Source organism: Perca fluviatilis, chromosome 6 (assembly GCF_010015445.1).
Source record: "Perca fluviatilis chromosome 6, GENO_Pfluv_1.0, whole genome shotgun sequence".
Lineage (NCBI taxonomy): Eukaryota > Metazoa > Chordata > Actinopteri > Perciformes > Percidae > Perca > Perca fluviatilis.
The window spans coordinates 9,926,618-9,951,733 of record NC_053117.1 but is presented as its reverse complement, the minus strand read 5'-3'; the positions used below and the strand labels follow the sequence as shown (position 1 = coordinate 9,951,733).

The 25,116-nt window shown below is 40.8% G+C and overlaps 1 protein-coding gene across 6 annotated transcripts in view; it reads right to left on the bottom strand.

Annotated features, from left to right (window-relative positions):
• Nucleotides 1-24,685, bottom strand: part of LOC120560959 (golgin subfamily A member 7-like) — a 54,006-nt gene extending 29,321 nt beyond the window's left edge. For all 6 annotated transcript variants that reach the window (XR_005639542.1, XR_005639543.1, XM_039803877.1 and 3 more), the window contains exons 1-2: nt 24,563-24,685; nt 10,164-10,289 (exon numbers count right to left, since the gene is read on the bottom strand). Coding sequence is in view for 4 of the 6 variants with exons in the window: in XM_039803877.1 (XP_039659811.1) it covers nt 10,164-10,289; nt 24,563-24,571 (135 nt within the window). In the remaining 2 variants the exon portion in view is untranslated. The remainder of the gene's footprint in view (nt 1-10,163; nt 10,290-24,562) is intronic.
• Nucleotides 24,686-25,116: the final 431 nt, after the last annotated feature.

Genomic DNA, 25,116 nt, shown 5'->3' with positions numbered 1-25,116 from the left:
TGGCATTATACTGCATATTTCATAAACTGGGATTACAGGAAAAAAATAAAAATAAATAAAATACATATGTGGGAAGAACTTTGGATAAGCCTTTACGTCCCAGAGGGGACATATTCTTCATTGGTCTAGCAGTTCAGTGTGACTATGTATGTATGCGTGTGTGTGTAAACTGAATCCTACCGGAAAACATGGGAGACCACCCAATCGAGAGGGAAGTGCCAATAAACCACCAGTGAGTGGTTGTGAGTGAGTGTTGTGAAGCTTCTCTTTTGTGGTGCATGCATTTTAAAACTGAAGCTTTCTGTCCTTAGAACTCTGAACTGTTGGCTGGCACTGTCTTTAATGTGGCTTGGAGGCTGTTCGGTCTCAGTGGCCTGCTCTTCCTCCTTCACATCATTACCGGTGCCTTCTTTTAACCCACTTCCACCGTGGTTCAAATAAGAACAAAGTCCAGCAGGGTTCATCTGGAGAAGTTGTGGACATTGTTGTTCACTTTTGGCACCAAGTTTACGTTGATTTAGTATGATAAGATAAGATACCTTGTTTGCTATTCAATGTGCATCTGCAGGTCTGCCATATTGGAACACTCAAGATTCACAAGCTAACAAATACGATGTATTGAGAGATGCCGACATCTCTACAACATGGACTGTAACTAGCTTAATTCTGAACCGTTTTCTCATTAAATGTGGTTTGCTAGAGGAGTGAGAAATTGAACATGATACTTGTTACTTATTGGAATTAATTCAGTTACTTGGGGCTGATCTAATCAGCGCTATACCAAAACATTCTAATGGACTAATCAAAAGAAATAATCGATAAAAACATTAGTGGTAGTTGGCTTAAGGTCTTTTCAGACAGGGTGCAATTGACACACCTCATTATTCATTTTCAATGAGAGGTGAGATAGAAATATACCGTATTGACCCAAATATAAGTTTTTTTTTTTTTCTATGAATATATCTGAAAAAGAGAGGTTGTCCTATATTCAGGGTCTAGACTTTTTAAACACCAGTATACATCCACAACAGCTGGTGGGGGCAAACATCAGTAACCTGAATGTGCCCCTCATGACCAGAGCCATCAATCAAAACTCCCAACAGTGCCAGGGGGGTGAATGACGCAGAGAAACGGTCACCGTCCCGAACAAAGCAGCTCAATAGTAGGCAAAGATAGCAAACAAATGAGATGAAGTCCTGATGCAAACTTTAAGATGGTGATAAACGCAGCAAAGTCGTCAAATACCTGCCAAGCAGCAAAGAAATATGGTGTCACAGAATGTAATGTGGGGAGAGGGTGAGCCCAAAAAACTTAAAAACTCCAACAGTCAAGAAAAGCATAACGTGGTCCCCAAACTGGCTGCTTCCGTGAAATTGACCGGAGGGTATGTGAATATGTGATTGAAAAATGAAATGAGGGACTGCCCATCACTCGAGCAGTCATTCAAGTGGAAGTCTTGGAAATCGCCAGAGAGTTTAAAGCCAGCTTCGGCTGGTGCAGACTAGAGCTGAACGATTAATTGCATTTGCAATTAAATTTTGATGTGTTAAAATAAGATTTTCTAATCGCAGAGGCTGCGATTGCACCCTGGTCACATGACACGCAAGAGTAAAACTGTCTGCAGAGGAAGTTGCTGCAAACCGTCACGTATTGTGCAAAACGTGCCTTGCTAATGTTGCTACCTCACGGGGCAACACCACTAACCTGTATCACCACTTAAAAAAACACCACAAAGCCATGTACAATAGTTGCATGGCTAAAAAGCCAAACACCAGCTTTAGAAAGCCACCCGACAGGGATCACTGACCGCGCAACTCCATATGAACATACTTCAGTAACAGAACGTGGAAATTACTCAAGCAATAAAAGTTTGTCACGAAAGAAAGGATGCACCTCAGTACTGTGACCAAGCCTGGGCTGACGGCTTTGATAAATACACTGGATAAGCGGTACAACATGCCCTCCGCACATATCTTAGCCAGGTCGCCATACCGAAGCTAACATTACACAAAAACTGTAAACAGTCACAGTGGAGCTGAAAAAATGACTTTTTTTTTCGCTGCTAAACTGACATGGTCAAGCCGTAGGATCACTACGGCTGTCACTGCCATACTCGTTGTGCACATATACATATTTAAAGACACAGTGTTTAAAAAGTGATTTTCTGCAATCTGCGCTTTAGTTAAGTACAATTTCTTAAGTTTACACCAGGCTTATTTGTCAGTGCTTTATGTTGTCATTGTAATTATTACATGTCATTGTATTACAAGGCTGGACGTTCAAGAAATCAGTCACTGTGATTTTATTTTATTTATTTATTTATATAAAAAATTCATATTTCATGCATCACCTAATTTAATCAATACAACAACAAAATGACAGTTTGTTGAATCCAACTAATATTGTGTTAGTCATACAATCATGTGTTTGTCTTTGTTAAATAATACAGCAGATATTGAGCTTAAAAAATAAATAAATAGCATTTTAAATCGTAATATTGGCTCCAAAGGTGGCCGAGAATGACAGAGCTAAGATCCTGTGGGACTTCCAAATCCAGACTGATAAAATGGGGATGGCTAACGCAACGGACATTGTTGTTATCGACTCAATATTGTATCGTGACATCACGTTGCGCAATATTATATCGAAAGTGTATGCAATATTTTGTTTATTTTAGGGCTGGGATGATTCGATTACATAAATGCGTCAAATAATTTGCGCCGACGCGTCACGCGTAGATATCTAGAAATAACCAGCTGCCTCCGGCAGTAACAGCACAAGTATGGATTCCTCACAAGTTCAACAACACATGGTGGTAGTCTGTAGACTTTGTAAAATGCATCACTTGCTTGTTAATTTTCCGGCCGCTGCATGAACATTCAAATGAAAAATAACATTCTCAGTAGCCTAGCCAACCCGTCTCTCTCTCTCACACACACACACACACACACACACACACACACACACACACACACACACACACACACACACACACACACACACACACACAACACACAGCAGAGTGGAGAGGATCTCAAATCGAGAGGAGGACAGAAAACACCGAGAAACATCGAGAGACGCTAGTTAGCTTGGAAACGATTTAAGTGGAATAACGAAGCTGAAGAGGTGTAGCTACACTACGGCACTTTTCCTGTCTGACAGCAGTGGTTTAGAACAAACGTTGTGCTAGTGTGCCTGGCTAAAGTTGGAGCTAACGGACTAGCTAAAGTTGGGGCTAACGGTGGAGAGTTGCTGGTTCGGAGGATGCTGATTTTGGACCGGAGAGGACGTCAGCGCGTTTCCCTGCTGAAGAGGACTTTGCCGTTGCTGGTGACTGGTTTTCGTGTTTGAGCGGTGTTTCTTGGACTTGGATTTCTGTGCGTTTGCTTCACTGAAGATAACGTCCTGCTGGCTGCTGCACGTCCACAGTGGTTTAATAGGGTTTGAGTAAGTTTTACATTGAAATGCTTTAAGGAGGAATCATTTTGTGTAGCTGGAGTGTTTTAAGTGGAAACTGATAGAGAAACGGGTAAAGGGGTATCATTTGAAGAAATATTGCAGTTAGCAAATTTGAAGGGTGTGATTTGTGTTATTTTTTTTTTGTTATTCAATCTAATGGCTAAATGTTACTTATACATTTAAGTTATTGTTCAGTAAACAATACCTTTTTTGTTAAAGAGTTGTCTGGGGTCAGTTATTCCAATACAGCACAATAGATTGGCTGGTTAAAAGTAGGGTGGTATATGACTAATCCAAAATAGGTAAACCTTCGTGGTAGCTACCTTAAAGAAATGAACCCAAACACTTCATCATTCCAGTCTGAAGTTACGTATTGCAGCTTGGGCATTGCACTTGACAATGCAAGTTTGTCAAGTCAAATATCCTATATGGCTTTAATAGAAGAATGTATTTTGAAGCATCGTGATATCAAATCGAAGACCTGATAATCGTAATCGAATGGAAAGATCAGTGAAGATTCAAACCTCTAGACACCACACTGGGAAAAGAAGAACATTTTGCTGGAGAAGTGTGGAAAAACATGACTTTTGTCAACGCTAAAAAACAGCTTCATGGAAAGAGTGTTCTTAACAGTGTTACAGGCAGACAGTCATTTTGATTTGGAGATGAACATCATGTTAATTATTAGAGTAGATAAATGTTTCGCAGCATGTCAGTGTTTAACGTGGATGTGTTTACTACTGTTGCCAGCCGGCCTGTTTCCCTTCTGATCTATCTATCCATTGCGTTTAGTTATGTTTTTTTAAACGCCATTTAAAACACGTTCATCTGCATTTCCTTTCCCTGCTCTCCTCCATCTCTCTGTCAATTGCCACACACACACACACACACACACACGCGCACACACACACACACACAGCGGTGTTTGGTGTATTTAGCCCCAAAGTCACCGTCCAAGCAGCGCGGCAATGGTTATGTTTAAGGCAGGTTTTAGGTGAGGGTTAGCTGCCCGTAAGGCGACGTTGGAGGCTGAAAACACCATCGAGCCCACTGTGCTCACAGCGTCTGTATCCATCAAGGAGAGAAGACTGCTGGTGAAATTCAGAAGTTCACCAAAGGTTGGCATCTACCTCGTTAACACCTTTACACAATCACCGACCCGACTCTTAGCGAACAAGCAATTGCGCCTGCTTTAGAAAGTTAACTAGTCGCAAGTTTGCAGTAAAATACAGTTGGGTTGTCAAGGTCAAAACACTATATAGCAGCTGTGAATCAAATAAACGTATTATAAATAATGTTCTGTCATTTTTTACTCTTACACTGAATGTTTGCTGCTTCAATCCAGATGAGAAAAAGGCACATGTTGAGGATGAGGACCAGCCTGAACCGGAGGTATCAGTCTGAAACAGAGCTCAACATTCCGACCAGTGTAATTAGTTATGTTATTAAATTGTTTACAATATTTTCAGGCTTCAACCAGTGAAAGACAGGGTCAGGGAGAGAAAGAGATTTGGAGCTTATGAATGTGGAGCGATAGGTAAATGTTTAATCTTTAAATAACATTGGTTCCAGTGCAACAGGGACTTTTTTAAAATTCCACCCTGCAAATGGAACATTACCATGCATATTTTTTTTACATGTTTTATGCAACGTTAGCCGACAATAACTTTGAGTCTCACAGCTAATTTAAAAAAGGCCTTATCAAACATCCATAAATCCATTTGCTGGTTCAGTAGGCCTATAGCCAGATGACTAGAGAAAAAAACCTGAAAGGGTAGGCCTATGATGATTTAGCTTACACTTTCCACCTTTAAAAGCTGCAAGTTTTGAATGCATTAATGCATCAGTAGTTGTATATTATTTTGAAATGGACATGTTAAAAGTACTAATTTTTGTTTGTTGCATAACATTAATTTAAGATTTTTAATGCAAGACATATACTTGTATCAAAGTATTTCTACACTGTGGCTTGCTAATAATAAAAAAAAGAATCTGAGCACTTGTATTACTAATTAATAGGCTACATGGACTGTAGAAAGTTTTCAGAGAAAAACACTCACCTTTATTGCTGTTGTAATTATCCATCTAGTTTATCCATGTAGCCTAGTTTTTCTTTTTGAATAACAGATTTACATCCTCTCACATGTTGTTAATCTTTCATTTAAATAACTTAAACTCACCAATGGCTAGGGTTGGGTACCGAAACCCGGTTCCACTATGGTACCGGTTCCTACGCAAACGGTAGTATTCGGACCGGATTAGAACGCGAATTTCGGTTCCTCATTTCGGTTCTGACTGAAATATTTTCCCTCTGTCGCTCCGGACAGCGGCAGCTTCTTTTTTTCTTTCTCCCTTTTCTGCCGAGTGGCGCACGTGCCCGCTCGCGGTGTGAAGCGCGTGTCCGCGCTATTCCCCCGACATGCACTCTACTATCACAGCTGATAGACGGCTTTTTGTACACGCTCTGAAACGGACGTAAAAATATCACACTTTCTCTGTAGTCTACCGTTAGCTAGCTACCGTATATGTAGGCTACTTTTAAAATGGCATATTTTCCCTCTGGGCTCACCAAAACGGACGTAAAAGCATATTAACAATTCACTGACTGCACGTGATCGCTAGTAAACATTACACTTACTCTGCTAGTCCATCGTTCAAGACAAGACCCTGTAGCCTGGTGGTGGGGGAGGCGAGACAGCCGCCCCAAATTGTCTGCCCTTTCAAACTCATACCTGGGTGTGTACAGACCTCTTGGACACCGTCTGAGAGAGTTTTCTCCTATGCAGTAGGCCTACATGCCATAAGTCAGGAGAGGTGTAGTATCTTGCCAGAGAAGGCAAATATGGTCATTTTTCTGCAAAAGAACTGCTAAAGTTTGAAGCTGGTTGGCATACCAACTCAACATTTATTTTGTTGTTACTTGTTAATAGTGTAACTGTTATTTGTTAAATTATTGTAGTTGTGTGTTAGGTGACTTAGGTTTACTTATTATATATTTAAGTACTTTAAAACGTTAATACATTGTTAAATTTAAATAATTTTCAATACAAAAAAAAACTCCATAAAAAGCCTTTCTTTTATGTCATTTTTCAGTTTTTCAAGAATCGGTTTAGGAATGGTTTAGGAATCGGAATCGTTTTAAAAGTACCGGTTCGGCATCGGAATCGTAAAAATCCAAATGGTACCCAACCCTACCAATGGCTTGTGAGGATAATTCAAGGTCTTGTAAGGGATAGCTCTCTGGCCACTCGTGTTTTGCATATAATAAATGAAGCTAGTTGTGAGTTAACATAATGACTACAGCCTCACTTTATTTTCTCTCTCAAAAAAAAAAAACTCACAGCAGATGGATGCAAATAAAGACAAACAAAGTGCAGTATGAGAGTATTTCTATTAAACAACACCAGGGACAGCAGCCTTGATTGTTTATGTTTACTTGATTTACTGTGTCTTATAGGGCTGTGTATTGGCAAGAATGTGGCGATACATGGGTCACGATTCAATATATTGCAATATATTTTGATACTGTGCGTAAGGCGATATATATTGGGATTTTTTTAAAGTATAATTTTAGAAAAACTAATATTTAAAAAAAAGACATTATGTTCATAAAAGTCAAAGAAGATTACTTTAGGTAAACAATTCAGTACACAGAAAATCAAACTGCCAGTTTGGGATTGTGGTTCAGGTTCTTAATGAGCTCATTTTTATATGCTAAAGTAGGCCAAAGTTCAACCATAGCTACATTGTTAGGGGCCGTCCACGGTTTTTTTGTGCAAACGCACGTTTTGCATCGTTTGGGTCGACTGTCCAAACGAATCCTGTAAACGCACTGCCTGAAAATACACTTTTTTGAAACCTGGTCTCAGGGTAAAAAAAAAAAACGGCTCTCGTTTGGACGGTGAATACGAATACGACCCTGTATCGATGATGTCATCGCCACACCCCTCTTTTACACCCTCTCTTACCCGTGGCCACTGACACACACAACTGCGGTGAAGCTAAGCGAGCATGTCCCATCTCCATGGTCAAACCAGCTCACTTCATCTAAATACTTTGTCTCTGCTCCCTGACACTTCCCTCCGGATTCTACACAAGATATATGGCTAACGTTATGTAGCCAACGTTAAACATCGCTAAAGTAGCGGATGCTCTATCAGCGACGTAACGTTAACGTTAGCTGCTATGGCTGTTTATAAAGTGGAAGTAGACAATTTATCAACTAGCTAGCTAATCTGTCTGCTTATCAACTCCTTGAACGGATTATAGTAACTTTTACCACTGCTTATTGTAAAAAGGCCACTGCAAGAAAAACGTATAGATTATCAAAAAGACATTGGATCATTAATGTTTGTTTGACTGCCGATGTTAGAGCTAGCTAACGTTAGCTCACTGCTAGCGCGCTGCAATCATGCAAAATAAAAAGCAATCCAATAGCACATTATACAATGTAAACAAAGACACGTTTTCTTGCGGCGGCCTTTATAAAATGAGCAGTGGTGAAAGTTATTATAGTCCACGGATGTATTAAGAGAACGTTATATTACGTTACAATGCTCTTCTTCTCCGTTTTTGGTGAATTTCTGTATCAGAAACAGCGCCGCCTATAGGCCTGGCATATGAAGTAGCGTGTTGAGTCATTTACAAATGGATTCGTTTGGACGCAACTATTCTTGAAACGAATCCAGGGAAGACGGGTAAAAAAAAAAGATCGTTTTGGTACGTGTGTACGTGGCCTTAGCTACTAGCAAAAAGTCAGGCATTGCTAGGCAAGGACACTAGTGGTGCGTCTCAGCATAGCCATCTAGCGGTAGGGGGTTTAAACAACATAAACGGGAACCACTGTCTTACATGCATATTTTTTAACATAAAAAAAAAACAAAAAAAACGATATTGCCTTTTTGAAAATCAAACAGTATTGCAAAATAAAATATTGCGATATTCAAGTGTATCGATTTTTTCTTACACCCCTAGTGTCTTATGATGAAAGTTTCAAACTCATTAATTGCTTAATGCATTTAAACTAAGTTTTACGTTGGAGTTTGTAACATTCAAGATCTTAATTTTTACTGTAAATGCACATTGGTTATCCGTTTCATTAGCTACTAATAATCGTATCGGCATTGAAAAACCAGTATCAGTCGACAAAACTAAGAAAATCCTCTTTCCCACCACAAATACCTGTGTACTACACATATTGCCTGTGAGAAAGGGGGAAAAAAAATGGATGGATTTTATATTATCTGGTTTTAGGAGGCGCTGCAGCCCCCTCAGCACCCCTACTTCCCGCGTCCATGCTATTTGCATTAATAAAAAAAAAAATACATGAATAAATACACATTAACACATAAGAGTACTAAATTACTGTGAAAAGGTCATTGAAAATGACTATTTAAACAGTATTTTCGTATGCTCCATGCCCCGCAACACAGAATTTGCATAGTCTCAAACTACAGTGGACTTACTTGATACTTCTATACTATATACATTTTTTGTGGCCTGTGCTACAAAACTTCCAACCTCTAACACTATTGCTATGTGCAAAAAGAAGCTAACGTACAGCCCTGTAGTGTGCAGACTTTTCTGCTCTCTGTGCTGAAACTGGTTACCAAAGTAAATCTCCATGCTATAGTATCCTTAATAGAAGCATGTGGGACTGACAGTCAATAGCTGTTAAGGATGACCTGTTTTCTACAACCCGGTCTCACGCCAGGTTGTGAAATAGTCACGTTATTTTGATTTATTGATTGGTGTACAGGTCACGATTTTGACGTTTATTTTGTGTATACGTCGCAAATTTTGAACGTGTACAGGTCACGATTTTTTAACCTGCTCTGGGGGACGCAACAACGGGGAAATGAGGCGCCACACGCCGGCTACAACAACAGGACGGACCGCCACGTGCGGGACGCGATCCCCGGGCGCATCCCAAGGTGCACACATCAACGGGGAAACAAAACACCACACGCCGGCCACAACAACGGGACGGGCCGCCACTCGCGGGACGTGATCCCCAGGCGCAGGGGCACACAACAACAGGGAAATGAAACGCCACAACAATGGGGCGGTAGTGGTTAGGAAGAGAATAACGAGGAAAGGAACTGCAATACACGGGACGCGATCCCCGGTCTCCGGGGTGAAAGTCTGGCTGTGTTGTTTGACCCATCCACCACCCCGACCAACCTCCCTGCGCAGACTTACGCCTTATCAATACTACTCGCTTCCGTCATTGTTCTGTGATCACGAAATATGCTTCCCATTGAAATACATTGCTTTAAAATTCGTAATCACCACACAAAAAAACCCAACATTATCGTGTCCTGTCCACGACTTAATAGCTTCAATAACGTGACCATATCACGAACTGCATGAGACCGGGCTGGTTTTCTATGAATATGCATAACAATGACAATCTGCAGGTGGTGCAAGTCTTCTATTATTCTTTCTTAACTTTCACACGAAGACCTAATAAATAATGTTTTAATCATGTTGTAATCTTGCTGCATTTAAAAAATAAAAATTGTTGGCATTATTGCCTAGTCCTACCCAGGGTAATCCTTAAACCAGTCTGAACACCAGTGTCCACAAACAAGGGAGTGTCTTATGGATGTCATGGAAACATTAAGTCATCATTTTACCAATTCAATGTGTTACTTTGATTGAACAAGTCATTCTGAACAGAACAGTGAAGAGGTGTATCCTACCCGGGTCTCCAGCTCAGAGGGGAACTTGGTTTGGAACTGGCACACAGTGCCTTTGGTATAATCTCTCTGAATGAAGACTTTGGCAGCAACGGCTGCCTGTTGCCTCATGTCCTGCAAGCTGTGGGTCTGTGAAAAAAAGAAAAATATAAGATTACAGTACAGGATCGTACATTGATAACCCTCTAGAGTCTGTCTATTCATGAGTGAATAGACTGAGAAATGTTTTTTAAATAATAAAACAAATGATGGCTAAATTCCATTTAACTGGCTCAGTTTCAGGGTCCTGGTATTGCGCATGTTGAATCACAGTAACACCGGGAACACATCACAGGTGTAAGCATATAGCAGCGTAGCGCAGCTATTTTTATTTCGGCTTCCATGTTATCCAATCTGTCCGGCGTAGGCCCGCGCGCTGCAGCGATAGTTTCGGCATCTCTATTTTTTACGCGAGCGTATGTGTTAAGCCGGTAGTCACATACTGGAAGACCACAGTGCAACAAGGATATTATAACAAAATAAACACATTTCAAAATAAAACAGCCTGGTTTATGGTGATTTTGATTGTTTTATCTTCTCACAGCCAGACTCGCGCAAACACGCACACGCACACTTTATTAGACTCCCCATTACAAGTCAAATTTCATTAGGAATCAAATTTCCTGAATGCTCCAACAGATTATTAAAACAGATTAGCACATTGTTATGAATTATACAATTCTAAGGGTACAGGAAACATCGCCTTTTCCAAATAAACATGCTTCCTATAGTTGTTGAGATTGAACGGTACTTTGACAACTTTTTGGCCCCTGTTTTAGCTAGCCCCGCAATGCAAAAAATGTACATGACTACCAAACACTAGCACAATGCACTTGCATTTGTACCCAAGGTTCTCAGTGGTAGATAGCAATAACTGATATTGTAGGGTCTTAGAACAGTAAGAGGGAGGGAGGGAGGGAGGGAGATAGAGAGAATGATCGCTTTGTGACCAGCGCGTAGAAATACGCGTCCATTGTGAAAGGCCAGGCGCACGATTAGGCACTTATTTATGCTACGCGGGCGGTGTGTTCCCAGTGTAAAGCATTCATTATACACACCATTCCCGACCAGTCGCGCGACAGTATGACATCATGGGAGCGCCGTAACTGTTTATACTTATACTAGTTGCAGTCTTCTCCTGAACAGAGGTGTCACAACTGAGGAAAGGCTACAGACTTTCCCATTTCTACGGACTAGAAGAAGAAGAAAAAGGTAAACAATGGCAGAACTGGCAGCAGCATTGACATCAGTGGCTAAGAGGATATTGGTGTCAATGGATGAGGAAGAACAGCTGCTTTTGAGCCTGCTTGCAAAGAAACGAAGAAAAAGAAGGTGGAATGTTCATCCTTTGAATAACGGCAGACATAAATATGGTGAGTTCAATATCCTCGTGAAACAAATGAGGATGATAGACAAAGATAAGCACTTTTAATACTTCAGAACGGCTGCACAACAACTCGATGACCTACTTCGTCAGATCAAGCCTTTCATTCACCATGAAAGAACTCCTCTTAACCCAGTAAGTTTACAGGAGAGACTTGCAGTCACTCTAGTCCTGGCATCTTGTACCAGTCAGAATGCAGTTGCTATTGGCGCACATGATCGGAAAGCTTGAACTCAAACTCATCCATGCTTCCTGTTTCCACTTTGTCGTGCACCGCTGAAAAAAAATAGAGAGGTGAACGACCTCTGGTCGCACACTTTAAATCCTGGCGCGCCAGCGAGATCTACGTCATTTTGACGTCACATTGTAGCGCAACAGGTCGGGAACGGCGACTGTAAAGAGGCCTTAAAGTGTGAATTATACTGGCCTTTCCCAACCAGCCGAGGTCGCGCACCACTCTTTTTTCTGCAGCACGCGACAAAGCGGAAACAGGAAGCATGAACGAGCTCCTGGGCAACCGGATGCCAGGACTCTCAGAGTGACTGCAAGTCTCTTTTGTAAACTTACTGGGTTAAGATGAGTTCTTTTATGGCTTGAGTGAAAGGCTTGATCCGACCAAGTAGGTCATTGAATCAAATCGAAGCATTGACGTCAATGCTGCTGCCAGTTCTGCCATTGTTTATCTTTTTCTAGTCCGGAGAAAGAGCAAAGTCAGTAGCCTTTCCGCATTAGCGCCACCTCTGTTCAGGAGAAGAGTGCAACTAGTGTCGCGACCACCAGCGCGGGTAGCGATATTACGAATCCCACTATGGCCACGCCAAGACCCGCCCTTCAATAGCCTTTATTGGCCAGGCGTCCATGATAACCAATCGGCTATCCTAACCTTAGCCACTCGAGGTGAAATGCCTAACCCCAACCAATCGAGCTGCTTCGTAAGGCGGGTCTTGGCGTGGCCAATGACTCGTAATGACTCGTGATTCGTAATATCGCGCGCAGGTATAAACGTCACTTTTGCACGGCCAGTATAATTCACGCTTAACACTGCCATGACTACTGGGACAGAGCAGACATAGAACAGAGCCATTGTCATAAACACCTTTCCTACTATGACACGTTGCATTAAATGCTTGCTCTTGAGGGAATTACTGGAATTGTTGGATCTTTGTAAATTATAGAATGTGGTCTAGACCTACTCCATCTGTAAAGTGTCTCGAGATAACTACTGTTATGATTTGATACTAATGAAAATTTGAATTTAATTAATAATGTCTGCTGTTCATAAGACGTTACCATCAGAAGATCATTGCAGCACACGACTGTCACTCACTAGTGTTTCCATCTTTACGCTGTCAGGAGGCAAATTGTTGAAGATGTAGCTACCCAAAATGTACCCAAAGCCTTACTATTTCCTTCCCCTGGAGCCAGTATGTTGGCAGATTTTAGCACACTGCACACATTTGTAAATGCAGCACACTGCAAAATACTCAAATCTAACTAACTAACCGAAACACCGGCTGTTGAAAACGAGAAGAGAATACGTAGCTGTCCAGCGTGAATGCCTTTTTGTTAAGTTGTCATTAAAATGTTAAAATATAACAACGTTCACGTTACCTCCGATTTATCTTTGGAGTCTTGTCTGAGAAAACTTGTCAGTCGCGTTTTTTTCCAATGTGGTTTGCTGTTAAGAAAAACAGGAAAACAGCGTTGCTCTTCCTGTTAATGTCTATAATACGTTTTATTGAATACACCTATTAGTCTTCAGAGCTTGTTTAAGTAAACACATGTCACGGAGAAAACTATTTAGCCCTTTTAAAAGTACAAAATAAATTAATAAACAACTTGGATTCGAACTCGTACCATGGTGGTAAAAGATCAACTACTCAGTCAGCAGCCTAACGCACCGCGCCATCACATTCAATGCATTGTTAGCTCATGGGCATGACATGATATTAACTCAAACGTCACACAGCGTCTCTTAAAATTAGGATGTAGCCAGATCAAGTTGTGATCGCACCACACCGCATGCAAATAACTGACAAGTTGCTCTTGCTCAGAAATTGTCTTTATTTTGTTTGATTTTCCACAAAATGCACATGTCTTGTATGTTTGTCCACGGTAAGCACATTGAAATAAACCTGAAACTCAAATGTCCATCTCTGATAAACCAAATAATGAATAAATAAACAAACACGATTTCACGGGATTCGAACTCGTGCCAATGTGGGTGGGAGGAAAAATAAGTGGCATCAGACCATCTCAGTGCACCACAGGATATACCACCATTCATGGTAAGTATAGGATTAAACTATGTTATTCATCGTATCTTCAATACAGGAGGCAGTCAGATCAAGTTGTGACCACACTGTGTAGCCTTAAGCTACTATCATTAAAGGCTATTTATGTTAGTAGCCTTAAGATACTAACATTAAGATTCATTATATAGGCTATTGATGTTAGTAGCTTCAAGCTTGAGGTTATAGACTACTTAATAATGTGAAAATATCACAAACTATTTATTTATAGGTTGGATATGAAATTGTTACACAAGATTATGGATAATCAGTTAGGCTATAGAAAACATAAAATATAAGGCCAGAAGTATATGCTAACCCAAACAACACACCTCTTTGTGATTATTGGCCATCTGATTTTGTCCACAGAATTGACAAAACTGTAAATCGCAGGTGCAAATTAGGTGAGCCCATCAAGCAAGTTTGCAGTCAATTGACTCATTAGCCTACCATGAGTAGGCCTATATAAGGCTTTGCAGAAGTTACAACAGTGTTGGAAGTAGGGAGAAAAGTTAGTTTAAAAAAGACAGAAAAGGAAGGAAAAAAAAAAAAAAATGGATCCAGAACTTCTGGAGTCCATAATTTATTCCCTTTGGGTTTAACTAAACATCAGCGATACACCAGAAGAGCTTTGAATTTTGTACTTAAGGGTTAGTTCAAATGTCATATTTCCTCAATCACAATGATTTTTTTGGTTAGGTGGAGTTCTTTGCTATATATGCCAGAGACGGCAAGACAAGCAGGAGCATCTTGCAAAAGTTGTCTTGTCAGCCTCAGAAGCAGACAAAATGTTTGTGGAAATGCACAGCAGCAGCCTGGGGTCACATTGCGGGGTTGAAAAGACACAGCACGCAATTATCAGCAGGTACTACTGGCCTGGAATGGAGGCTGATATCCGCAAATGGGTAAGTTAAAAGGGTCACCCAAAATGACCTCCGTTTATTTTCATTAAGGCCAACTGAACAAATCAATCTGTCAAATTGAAGCAATAATTAAATGGATTCTACACACGTTGTAAAAACTACTGAAAACTGGCTGCTGGCCCGCTGGTAAGAACTTGAACCAGAGATGTCTGACTTTGAGATCCAGGAAGATTTATTTGTGACTTGAACATGAAGTTAACTAGGAAGCATTACATTTGAAGTTGGATGTGGTTCTGAAATATAGGCAAATATTAATGCACATAAATAAGCATCTGACTTACTATGAACATTATTTACCAAATTAAATGTTATAGCCACCAGCATATCAAGAAACAATTTAAAGAATTACATTAGTTTCTCAGTAATAATTAACATAAATGGAACATATTGCTCAGTAACACAAACTGACAATAAGCCACATCTCCTGTCACATCTCCGGTCTCCTCCTGTCTGAGCGTGAGTAATTGGCAGGAGATCACAGCGATGACTCGTCACTAATTGGTCGATCATCTCAGGAGAGAGAGCAAGTGTCACTATGGCCTTTTTTACAGAAGTGATGTTTTTCCTTTACTTACCGTTTCTGCTTGACCAAATGCCTATGATATACATTGATTTGAATATTATTTGGCTTCAGATTGGTCAATGTCCTGATTGCCAGGCAAAGCATGCCAGTCTAAAAGAAAAAAAACAGTACAACCCAATAGAGGTGAGGTTATTTGTGCAATATACAGTACAAGCCAAAAGTTTGGATACACCTTCTCATTCAATGAGTTCCTTTTATTTTCATGACTATTTACATTGTAGATTTTCACTGAAGGCATCAAAACTACGAATGAACATATATGGAATTATGTACTTAACAAAAAAGTGTGAAATAACTGAAAACATGTCTTATATTTTAGATTCCTCAAAGTAGCCACCCTTTGCTTTTTTGATAGCGTTGCAAACCCTTGGAGTTCTCTCAATGAGCTTCATGAGGTAGTCACCTGAAATGGTTTTCACTTCACAGGTGTGCCTTGTCAGGGTTAATTAGTGGAATTGTTTCCCTTATTAATGGGGTTGGGACCATCAGCTGTGTTGTGCAGAAGTCAGGTTGATACACAGCCGACAGCCCTATTGGATAACTGTTAGAATTCATATTATGGCAAGAACCAATCAGCTAAGTAAAGAGAAATGAGTGGCCATCATTACTTTAACAAATGAAGGTCAGTCAGTCCGGAAAATTGCGAAAACTTTGAATGTGTCCCCAAGTGCAGTCGTAAAAACCATCAAGCGCTACAACGAAACTGGCTCACATGAGGACCGCCCCAGGAAAGGAAGACCAAGAGTCACCTCTGCTGCTGAGGATAAGTTCATCCGAGTCACCAGCCTCAGAAATCGCAACAGCAGCTCAGATTAGAGACCAGATGAATGCCACACAGAGTTCTAGCAGCAGACACCTCTCTAGAACAACTGTTAAGAGGAGACTGCGCGAATCAGGCCTTCATGGTCAAGTAGCTGCTAGGAAACCACTGCTAAGGAGAGGGAACAAGCAGAAGACCAAGAAGAGAAAGAAACGCAAGGAATGGACATTAGACCAGTGGAAATCTGTGCTTTGGTCTGATGAGTCCAAATTTGAGATCTTTGGTTCCAACCGCCGTGTCTTTGTGCGACGCAGAAAAGGTGAACGGATGGATTCTACATGCCTGGTTCCTACCGTGAAGCATGGAGGTGTGATGGTGTGGGGGTGCTTTGCTGGTGACACTGTTGGGAATTTATTCAAAATTGGAGGCATACTGAACCAGCATGGCTACCACAGCATCCTGCAGCGACATGCCATCCCATCCGGTTTGCGTTTAGTTGGACCATCATTTATTTTTCAACAGGACAATGACCCCAAACACACCTCCAGGTTGTGTAAGGGCTATTTGACCAAGAAGGAGAGTGATGGAGTGCTGCACCAGATGACCTGGCCTCCACAGTCACCGGACCTGAACCCAATAGAGATGGTTTGGGGTGAGCTGGACCGCAGAGTGAAGGCAAAAGGGCCAACAAGTGCTAAGCATCTCTGGGAAATCCTTCAAGACTGTTGGAAAACCATTTCACGTGACTACCTATTTAAGCTCATCAAGAGAATGCCAAGAGTGTGCAAAGCAGTAATCAGAGCAAAGGGTGGCTACTTTGAATAAACTAGAACATAAGACATGTTTTCAGTTATTTCACACTTTTTTGTTAAGTACATAATTCCACATGTGTTCATTCATAGTTTTGATGTCTTCAGTGAGAATCTACAATGTATGTAGTCATGAAAATAAAGGAAACTCATTGAATGAGAAGGTGTGTCCAAACTTTTGGCCTGTACTGTATATCCCATGCAGCTAAACGTGCTTATAAGCTTCCTGTACAGGTGTTTAATTATCCAACTCTTAACTTTTAGGTAACACAGCCATTTGAATTGGTGGGGATGGACCTCATGAAGCTGACTGTAACTGAGAGTGGTAATCAATACATTTTTGTAATGGTTGATTATTTCACAAAGTGGGCAGAGGCCTATCCTCTGAAAAATAAATCAGCAGAGGAGGTGACCGATTGTATTCTGGATTTTGTATACAAATTTGGTGTACCTCAGAGACTGCTTACAGACCAGGGGACAGAGTTCAAAAACCAGGTGAACCCTCATGACAAACCTTGCTTATTTCTTACTGAACCATAATGTAAATGCTGACCCTTTTTCTGCAAAATAATATTTAAGGTGAATGCCAGGCTCTGTAAAGCTCTTGGCATTCAACAGAGCTTCTGTGCCCCATACCACCCTCAAACAAATGGCTTGGTTGAGAAGCTTAATGGCACCATCCAGAGGTCAGTGCATTGTTAAATTGGCCAATTTACACCGCATGAGTACTATGGACTAAATTAGGGACCTAAAATGCCTGCTGTTATGTTATTCAATGCAAACATTTTCAGGTCTCTCAACAAACTGGCCAGGAACACGGCAACACGATGGGACCAGTTCCTCCAGCCAGTCATGTTTGGACTCAGGACATAAAAACAGTTGACCACACAGTATAGTCCTCATTTTCTACTGTTTGGAAGGGAGGCCAGATACCCATCTGAGGTGCCAGAAGAGTATGAGGTACGTTGCTGGAAGTTGTTTTGGAGCAAGTGGTCATAAATACTTGGATAAATAGTTCAGAATATAACACCACGTGGTATGTTGGTACCTTGGGTGACAACAGAAAAAGTGGAAGAACTTATTCTTCGGGAGGAGGTGTTTGATGAGGGAAACAAGCATCGGCAAAAGGTGTACCAGAGAGTGGAGGAAAATGTCCTGAAGAGTCAGGAAAGAATAAGAAAACGCAAGTTGGAGAAAGGTTTTGAGAACAATTTTAAAGGTGGGAGATCTTGTCCTCAAACAAAACATCCGACAACAACAGAGGAAAGGAGGAAAAATGGAGAGCGACATGCTGGGTCCATTTAGAATAACATATTAAGCATATTGTTTGACCAATTGGTTGGTCAAACAATAGAAACCGTGGCCAACATTGACCAACTGACCCATTTTATAGAGCCGGAAGACAGGATTCCTGCCAAGCTAAAGAAGGCTAGCAACTCTCCTTTGGCCTGCCCCTCTTCTTCACAACCACAAAACACCGACTCCAGCTCTGCCACAAATCTCCCCTCAAACTCTCAACCCCAAACACCTACCAACAACTCCTCTGACCCTCTACCAGCCACATCCCCTCTCCATAGTAGTGGTAAATCACATTCAGTAATGTGAAATCAAGTATTCTAATGCTATATATTATTATTTTAAATGACTGACATGTTCTCTATTTCCAGTTCTCGGACACAGTTCAGGAATAGGGGAGATTCTATTGGCCAAGTTGGGCCCCTATAAGCTTTTTCCAGCTGACTTTAACAACTTTGCTCCTGGGAAGGAATTGGAGAGTGAGGTAAGTATTGTATTGTAGCTGCTGTAAGACTTTTACTCTTTGATATTCACATTAATAATGTTTGTGTAGATTGTCAATGCTTATCTGTTGTGGGTGACACAACGGATAACAGAAAAGCATATCAAGGTCATTGACACCTTTGAAATGACAGCCATCTGGAATGGGACATCAAAGGGGATGAGAACGGTAAGGATAATCATCAACAGTTAGTTGCTTTTAAAAAGGTGTTTGGTACAATTATGACATCTAAAACTAATGATGACTTGCAGCTTGACGTTACCGATTGGGACGTTTTGATTGGGGCTGTCTGCAAAGACAGGCATTGGACTCTCGTAGTAAGTGCACTCTAATCAGTGCAATTTAATTATATTTACAACTCTGAGAATCTTGTACATTAAAGTATCCTATCTGTAAAAGGCCATGTATCCAAAGGAGGGCAGGTCTATTTTTGTAGATCCATTTGGAGTCACTCCCAAACAAGTCACACACTGTAGGAATGCAACAAAGTAAGCTAATTCAGGTTTTATTGTCATGTCTTTTGTTAATAGGTTTCGGATGAGTTTATTAATTCTTTACTTTAGGGCATTAATGCAAAAAAAAAAACATCAATATGTCGAGATGGAGGTGTGACACGGTGTCACATCCCCGTCAGCAAGATTTCACATCCTGTTGAGTGTTGGTGTGCAAAGTAAGATTATGTACCCAGTATGCTTTTTAAAAACCTTTTATAAAAGGACACAAATAAAATGTACCTGTATTTTCAGGTAGCAGAGCTGCTCCTAAATGGTGCCAGCATTGAATTTGATGTTGACGCGGCAGGCATCAACATCATGAGGGAAGAGATTGCCAGGAGACTGATGGCTGATTCTGGTAAGCTTCAAGTAATTGTATATCACCCTCCCTGAAACATTTGCCTATACGTAATTTATGTGAAATTGGAATATCTTTTACTAGACAACCTCAATGAACACTGTTGCGGAGAAATGAACACTGGGGAAAGTGACACCTTAGAGGCACCTGTGGACCATTGGGTAGGAACCTTTAAAGTTATTTTCATGGATAGTGCATTCTTTATTTAGACAAATCTAATAATTGTGTTAGATTGAATGCACATCATGTGCCAGATGGTTCCATTGGCTGTGTGTAGGACATCCCAATATGGATGAGGAATTTTTGTGTCCTGCATGCTCATGACCTGACACCTGTCACTGAAAGGCCATTTTATGGTTGTGCGTAAAATCGATGGCGTAGCTACGCAGACCCCCGCAGAGCACTCTGTGTCTACGCCGCAGCCTGACGTGCACCTTTCGAAAAAGCACGTCGCTTGACGTGGCCTTGGTAGTTGCAATTCCCGACTCATTTCCTGGTTCTCCTTCTCCAAAAACAACAATAAATCAAGGAGAGGGTTAACTTTTCCTGCTACAGATTTCCCACTCTGGTCAGAAAACACTAGGGGTGGGAATCACCAGAGGCCTCACGATGCGATATCATCACGATACTTATGTCACGATACAATATTATTGCGATTTTAAACATATTGCAATATTCTGCGATATATTGCAATTTATTACCTTTTTTCCAACTTCAAATTTTTCCCAGTTTCAAATGATGTCCCCAAAGGACAATTTTGTCAACATTTGTTTCATCTAAAAAGATAAATTTCTGTTTGTTCATCTCACTTCAATTGTATACCTGCAAAATGGGGATTGTCAGCAGACAGACTGACCAACACATATATCATAAAAGATCGATACTTGGCGTCTGTGTATCGATACAGTATTGCCACGAAAAATATCGCGATACTATGCTGTATCGATTTTTTTCCCCCACCCCTAGAAAACACAGGGGAGAGACTTTGTTACTCTCACTATGACTCGAGAGTTGACTCACTCTCTCACCCCACAATGCTTAACTGAACACTAACCAATCACTGCTTTAGTATAAACACCAGGCCACTTACGTAGGCTACGACGAAAGTTCTGCGCAGAGCCTCCGCACAACTGTAAAAAGGCCTTAAAGGCTTTGGTGCTGTTGTAACACCCACCACTGCAACCTCTCTTGATTAATTGGCTTAATTCGCTTTCTCACATCCCATGTTAGCGTGACACACACACACACACACACACACACACACACACACACACACACAACACACACACTAAACTCATAGTTTAACATCACCAAGAGAGACAGTTTTTAGTCAGACAGATTTTTTTCATTTTCCTTGTGCACGTCATAAAACACAATAGACAACAAACTCTCTCTGACACGAGCATGTGGTACATTACCTCATTCATTCAAATAACAGTATACTTACACTCAGCGACACTGAAGTAATTTCTTTGCACAGTTTTGGAATTTTAACATTTTCGCTTGTTAAGCATTGTATTGGTTGCATGAGACAAGAGAGTGAAATTAAGAGACAGCGAGAAGGAGTGTGCAAACACAGAGGTAATTGAATAATTCCTCTGGTAGGTGGAATAGAATAATCTTTCTTTTCAATTTGTTTCACAATTTGTTTTTATTTAGTAATTAATGAATTACTTAAAAGGCTCGTTCGAGATGAACTGCGCCTCGCCTGTAAAGTAGACGAGAGCAGGCGGCAGCAGCCGGGGGCGGGGACAAAAGTCCGCTCTCAAGTCGGACAGTTTTCCAGCTGACTCCAGCAGCCTTCAGGCTGAACAGGAAGTGACACAAACACTGTGGTCCGGTCGGGTCCGATTCCGATTTAATAAAATGTTATCAGACCCATATATCAGCTCCTACACAGTCTCCAGTTGGTTTTATTATGACAGAGTAGCTGTCAAAATTCTCTACATGTGATCTGTTGCTGATTTTAATAAACAACAGACTGTAGGTGATCCGTAATCTGAACAGATTTAGTCTCTCTGACTTCTAAACATAACTATCAGCCACACATGTGTTCTATACAGAATAAGCCTTTAAATCAGACAAATAGCAGTTAAAATCCCTCCAATTGAAAATCAATAAAAAGTTTATATAAAACGTCATCATGTTGAGTCGATTCTGAACCAATCAGCTGTTCGATCAGCTGAGAGGCCGGCGTTTCCCAGCATGCCCTGGGTCCACCTGCGTCCGCCTGGCTCTTGCAGTCGGTGAAAAGCAACTGCGCTACCTGCGTCTCAGAACTGCGGCCGCCTTGGTCTCATGAGATTATCGTTGCCCACGTGTGCATGACGTCAGAGCAAGTCGGGATCAAGTCGGACACAAATCTAACCGGCATGCATTGGGCGCCGATCGCCGGTGATCGATTCTGCGCAGATCTGGCTCATCTCGAACGAGCCTACAGTTGGCTGGCCCTCATTAGACACGTCTCTTAACTCACTGATACCAACTCAATTACAAGTCCTTGCTAGGGAAGCCCCGCTGTACCTAAGCTCACTGGTCACAATAGCTTTGCCCACCCACAGCCTGCGCTCAAACTGTTACATCTCCTGGGTCACCCCTAAAGCCCACACCTCCTTTGGCTGCCACTCCTTCCAGTTCTCAGCGGCAAATGACTGGAATGAACTACAAGAAGCCCTGAAACTCAAAACCCTTATCCCACTAACTGCCTTTAAAGTACACTGCACTCCTGTCCAATCACTGTACGTGCTAACTGTTCTCCATCTGTGCTAACTGTTCTCCATCAGTACTGTACTATTCATCCTGCACATACACTCATTCTTACTACTCTTATGTTACCACACTGCACATATCTGTCAATATGGTTCACTCATTATATCCATATTTATTCTGTTTTTCTTATTATATATTCTGCCCCATGCACTGCATATATCTATATTCTTACTAGTAGTACAATGTCACTGCTACTACTTTGCACATATCTGTACATGTTGTTCACACATTGTTGAACTTACATAGCCATATTTATTCTGCTCTTATAACACTGCAATATATTTCTTGTCCTGCCTATGCAACACCTGTCTATATTTGTATGTTGTTTTTTTTGTTTCACTTCTGGTTGGAAGCTAACTGCATTTTGCTGTCTTTGTACTTTTACTCTGCACAATGACAATAAAGTTGAATCTAATCATTCATTCTCTGTTTTGCACACCCTTATTCCATTATCTCTACCATGCCCCTTTGTACAGTTGCACAAATGCACATCCTCACCTGCACTGCTTTCCTATGTGTTTACGCTCTTCTGCACTATTCATCTGCCCTGGCATGTTCAACTGTTCTCCCCACCTTTGTTGTCATACAATTTTACATTTACTGTTTTACATCACTATCCAGACCACATTTTGCACTAACTGTATACTGACTTTTTACTACATTTCAGCATTTATATAGTCTGTCTACATTTTGGCCTGTTCTAAATAGGACAATATTTAACATCCCTTACTGTACTCTATTCTATGCATTTTTGCCTTAAATTTCTTTATTGTAAAGCTGATGTGGGGTCTTTTAACTTTAGGCAAGTGTTACCACATCACCATTTTATTGATTTGCAGTGATATTATGGTTTCAATTATCTGGTTTTAAATGGCTGTTATTTGTGTTGGAAACTAGTAAAATAACAAAATGGTATTGTGTACATGGACAGTGTGGTCACAACTTGATCTGACTGCCTCCTGTATTGAAGATACGATGAATAATATAGTTTAATCCTATACTTACCATGAATGGTGGTATATCCTGTGGTGCACTGAGATGGTCTGATGCCACTTATTTTTCCTCCCACCCACATTGGCACGAGTTCGAATCCCGTGAAATCGTGTTTGTTTATTTATTCATTATTTGGTTTATCAGAGATGGACATTTGAGTTTCAGGTTTATTTCAATGTGCTTACCGTGGACAAACATACAAGACATGTGCATTTTGTGGAAAATCAAACAAAATAAAGACAATTTCTGAGCAAGAGCAACTTGTCAGTTATTTGCATGCGGTGTGGTGCGATCACAACTTGATCTGGCTACATCCTAATTTTAAGAGACGCTGTGTGACGTTTGAGTCCATATCATGTCATGCCCATGAGCTAACAATGCATTGAATGTGATGGCGCGGTGCGTTAGGCTGCTGAGTAGTTGATCTTTTACCACCATGGTACGAGTTCGAATCCAAGTTGTTTATTAATTTATTTTGTACTTTTAAAAGGGCTAAATATTTTTCTCCGTGACATGTTTACTTAAACAAGCTCTGAAGACTAATGGGTGTATTCAATAAAACGTATTATAGACATTAACAGGAAGAGCAACGCTGTCTTCCCGTTTTTCTTAACAGCAAACCACGTTGAAAAAAACGCGACTGACAAGTTTTCTCAGACAAGACTCCAAAGATAAATCAGAGGTAACGTGAACGTCGTTATATTTTAACATTTTAATGACAACTTAACAAAAAGGCATTCACGCTGGACAGCTATGTATTCTCTTCCCGTTTTCAACAGCTGTCGTCACTACGACAACAGCAGACGCATTTGGCTGACGGTCGCCAGTTAACATGGCCTCTCGTTAAACCGAAACACCGGCTAACTACGCAGCTTCGCTCCTCGTTAGAGTTCTCTCAATACATCCATGGTTAAATTAAATTAAACACGTTGCCGACAATGGCGCATATGAGTTTTATAAATACCCTAGCTTGTTAGCAATAATACAACTAACGTTACTAACGTTCCTAGTAAACATTACGTTAACGTTACCCGTCAAGTTAACGTTACCGACTGACCAGTGAGCTATCAGGCTAACGCTGGCCAACTTTCCTCTACCTGTTTTTTCAATCAGACATACTCCTAGAAAACAAATGTGACATTAAGAAATTGTTCACATACAACTGACGTACGAAAAATAAGGTTCATCATCGTTAGCTTACCTCTGCCATGTTGAATACTACTTTACCTCTCACTAACAGCTTTTAGCATGTACTACGAAATAACCATTCCGGGGGGAACGTTTAAGTAAAAACAAGGGTTCCGGTTGTAGAGGACTATTACAGTTTTTCTTGATTGCTTTGATGCAGCAGTTAACTCAAAATCCACATTTTCAAAACTGTTAACACACAGGCCGAAACAGAGGCACTCATGGTCAGAATGGCACATTTTGTTTGCAAAAGGCTCTAACCGTGCCAAAACATTTAAAATATGCAACAAAAGCAAATTTTGCCTTCAAACAAAACAACTTGCAAACAAGTGTATGAGCGCTTCCAATCAACACAGTGGACTACAAAATACAGCACTCAGTACAAATCAGTGGACCATTGCTTGTCATTGTAGCCTATTACTATACATAGCTTTCATGCCAGTGCCATTTGTTGTCATTTGCCTTCTTGCAAAGAATTGGATCCAGAATCAGAAATGCTTTGATGCAAATTGTATTGATTCCATTGATCCTTATTTTCAAACTGTGGCTGAAATCTGAAATACTGTA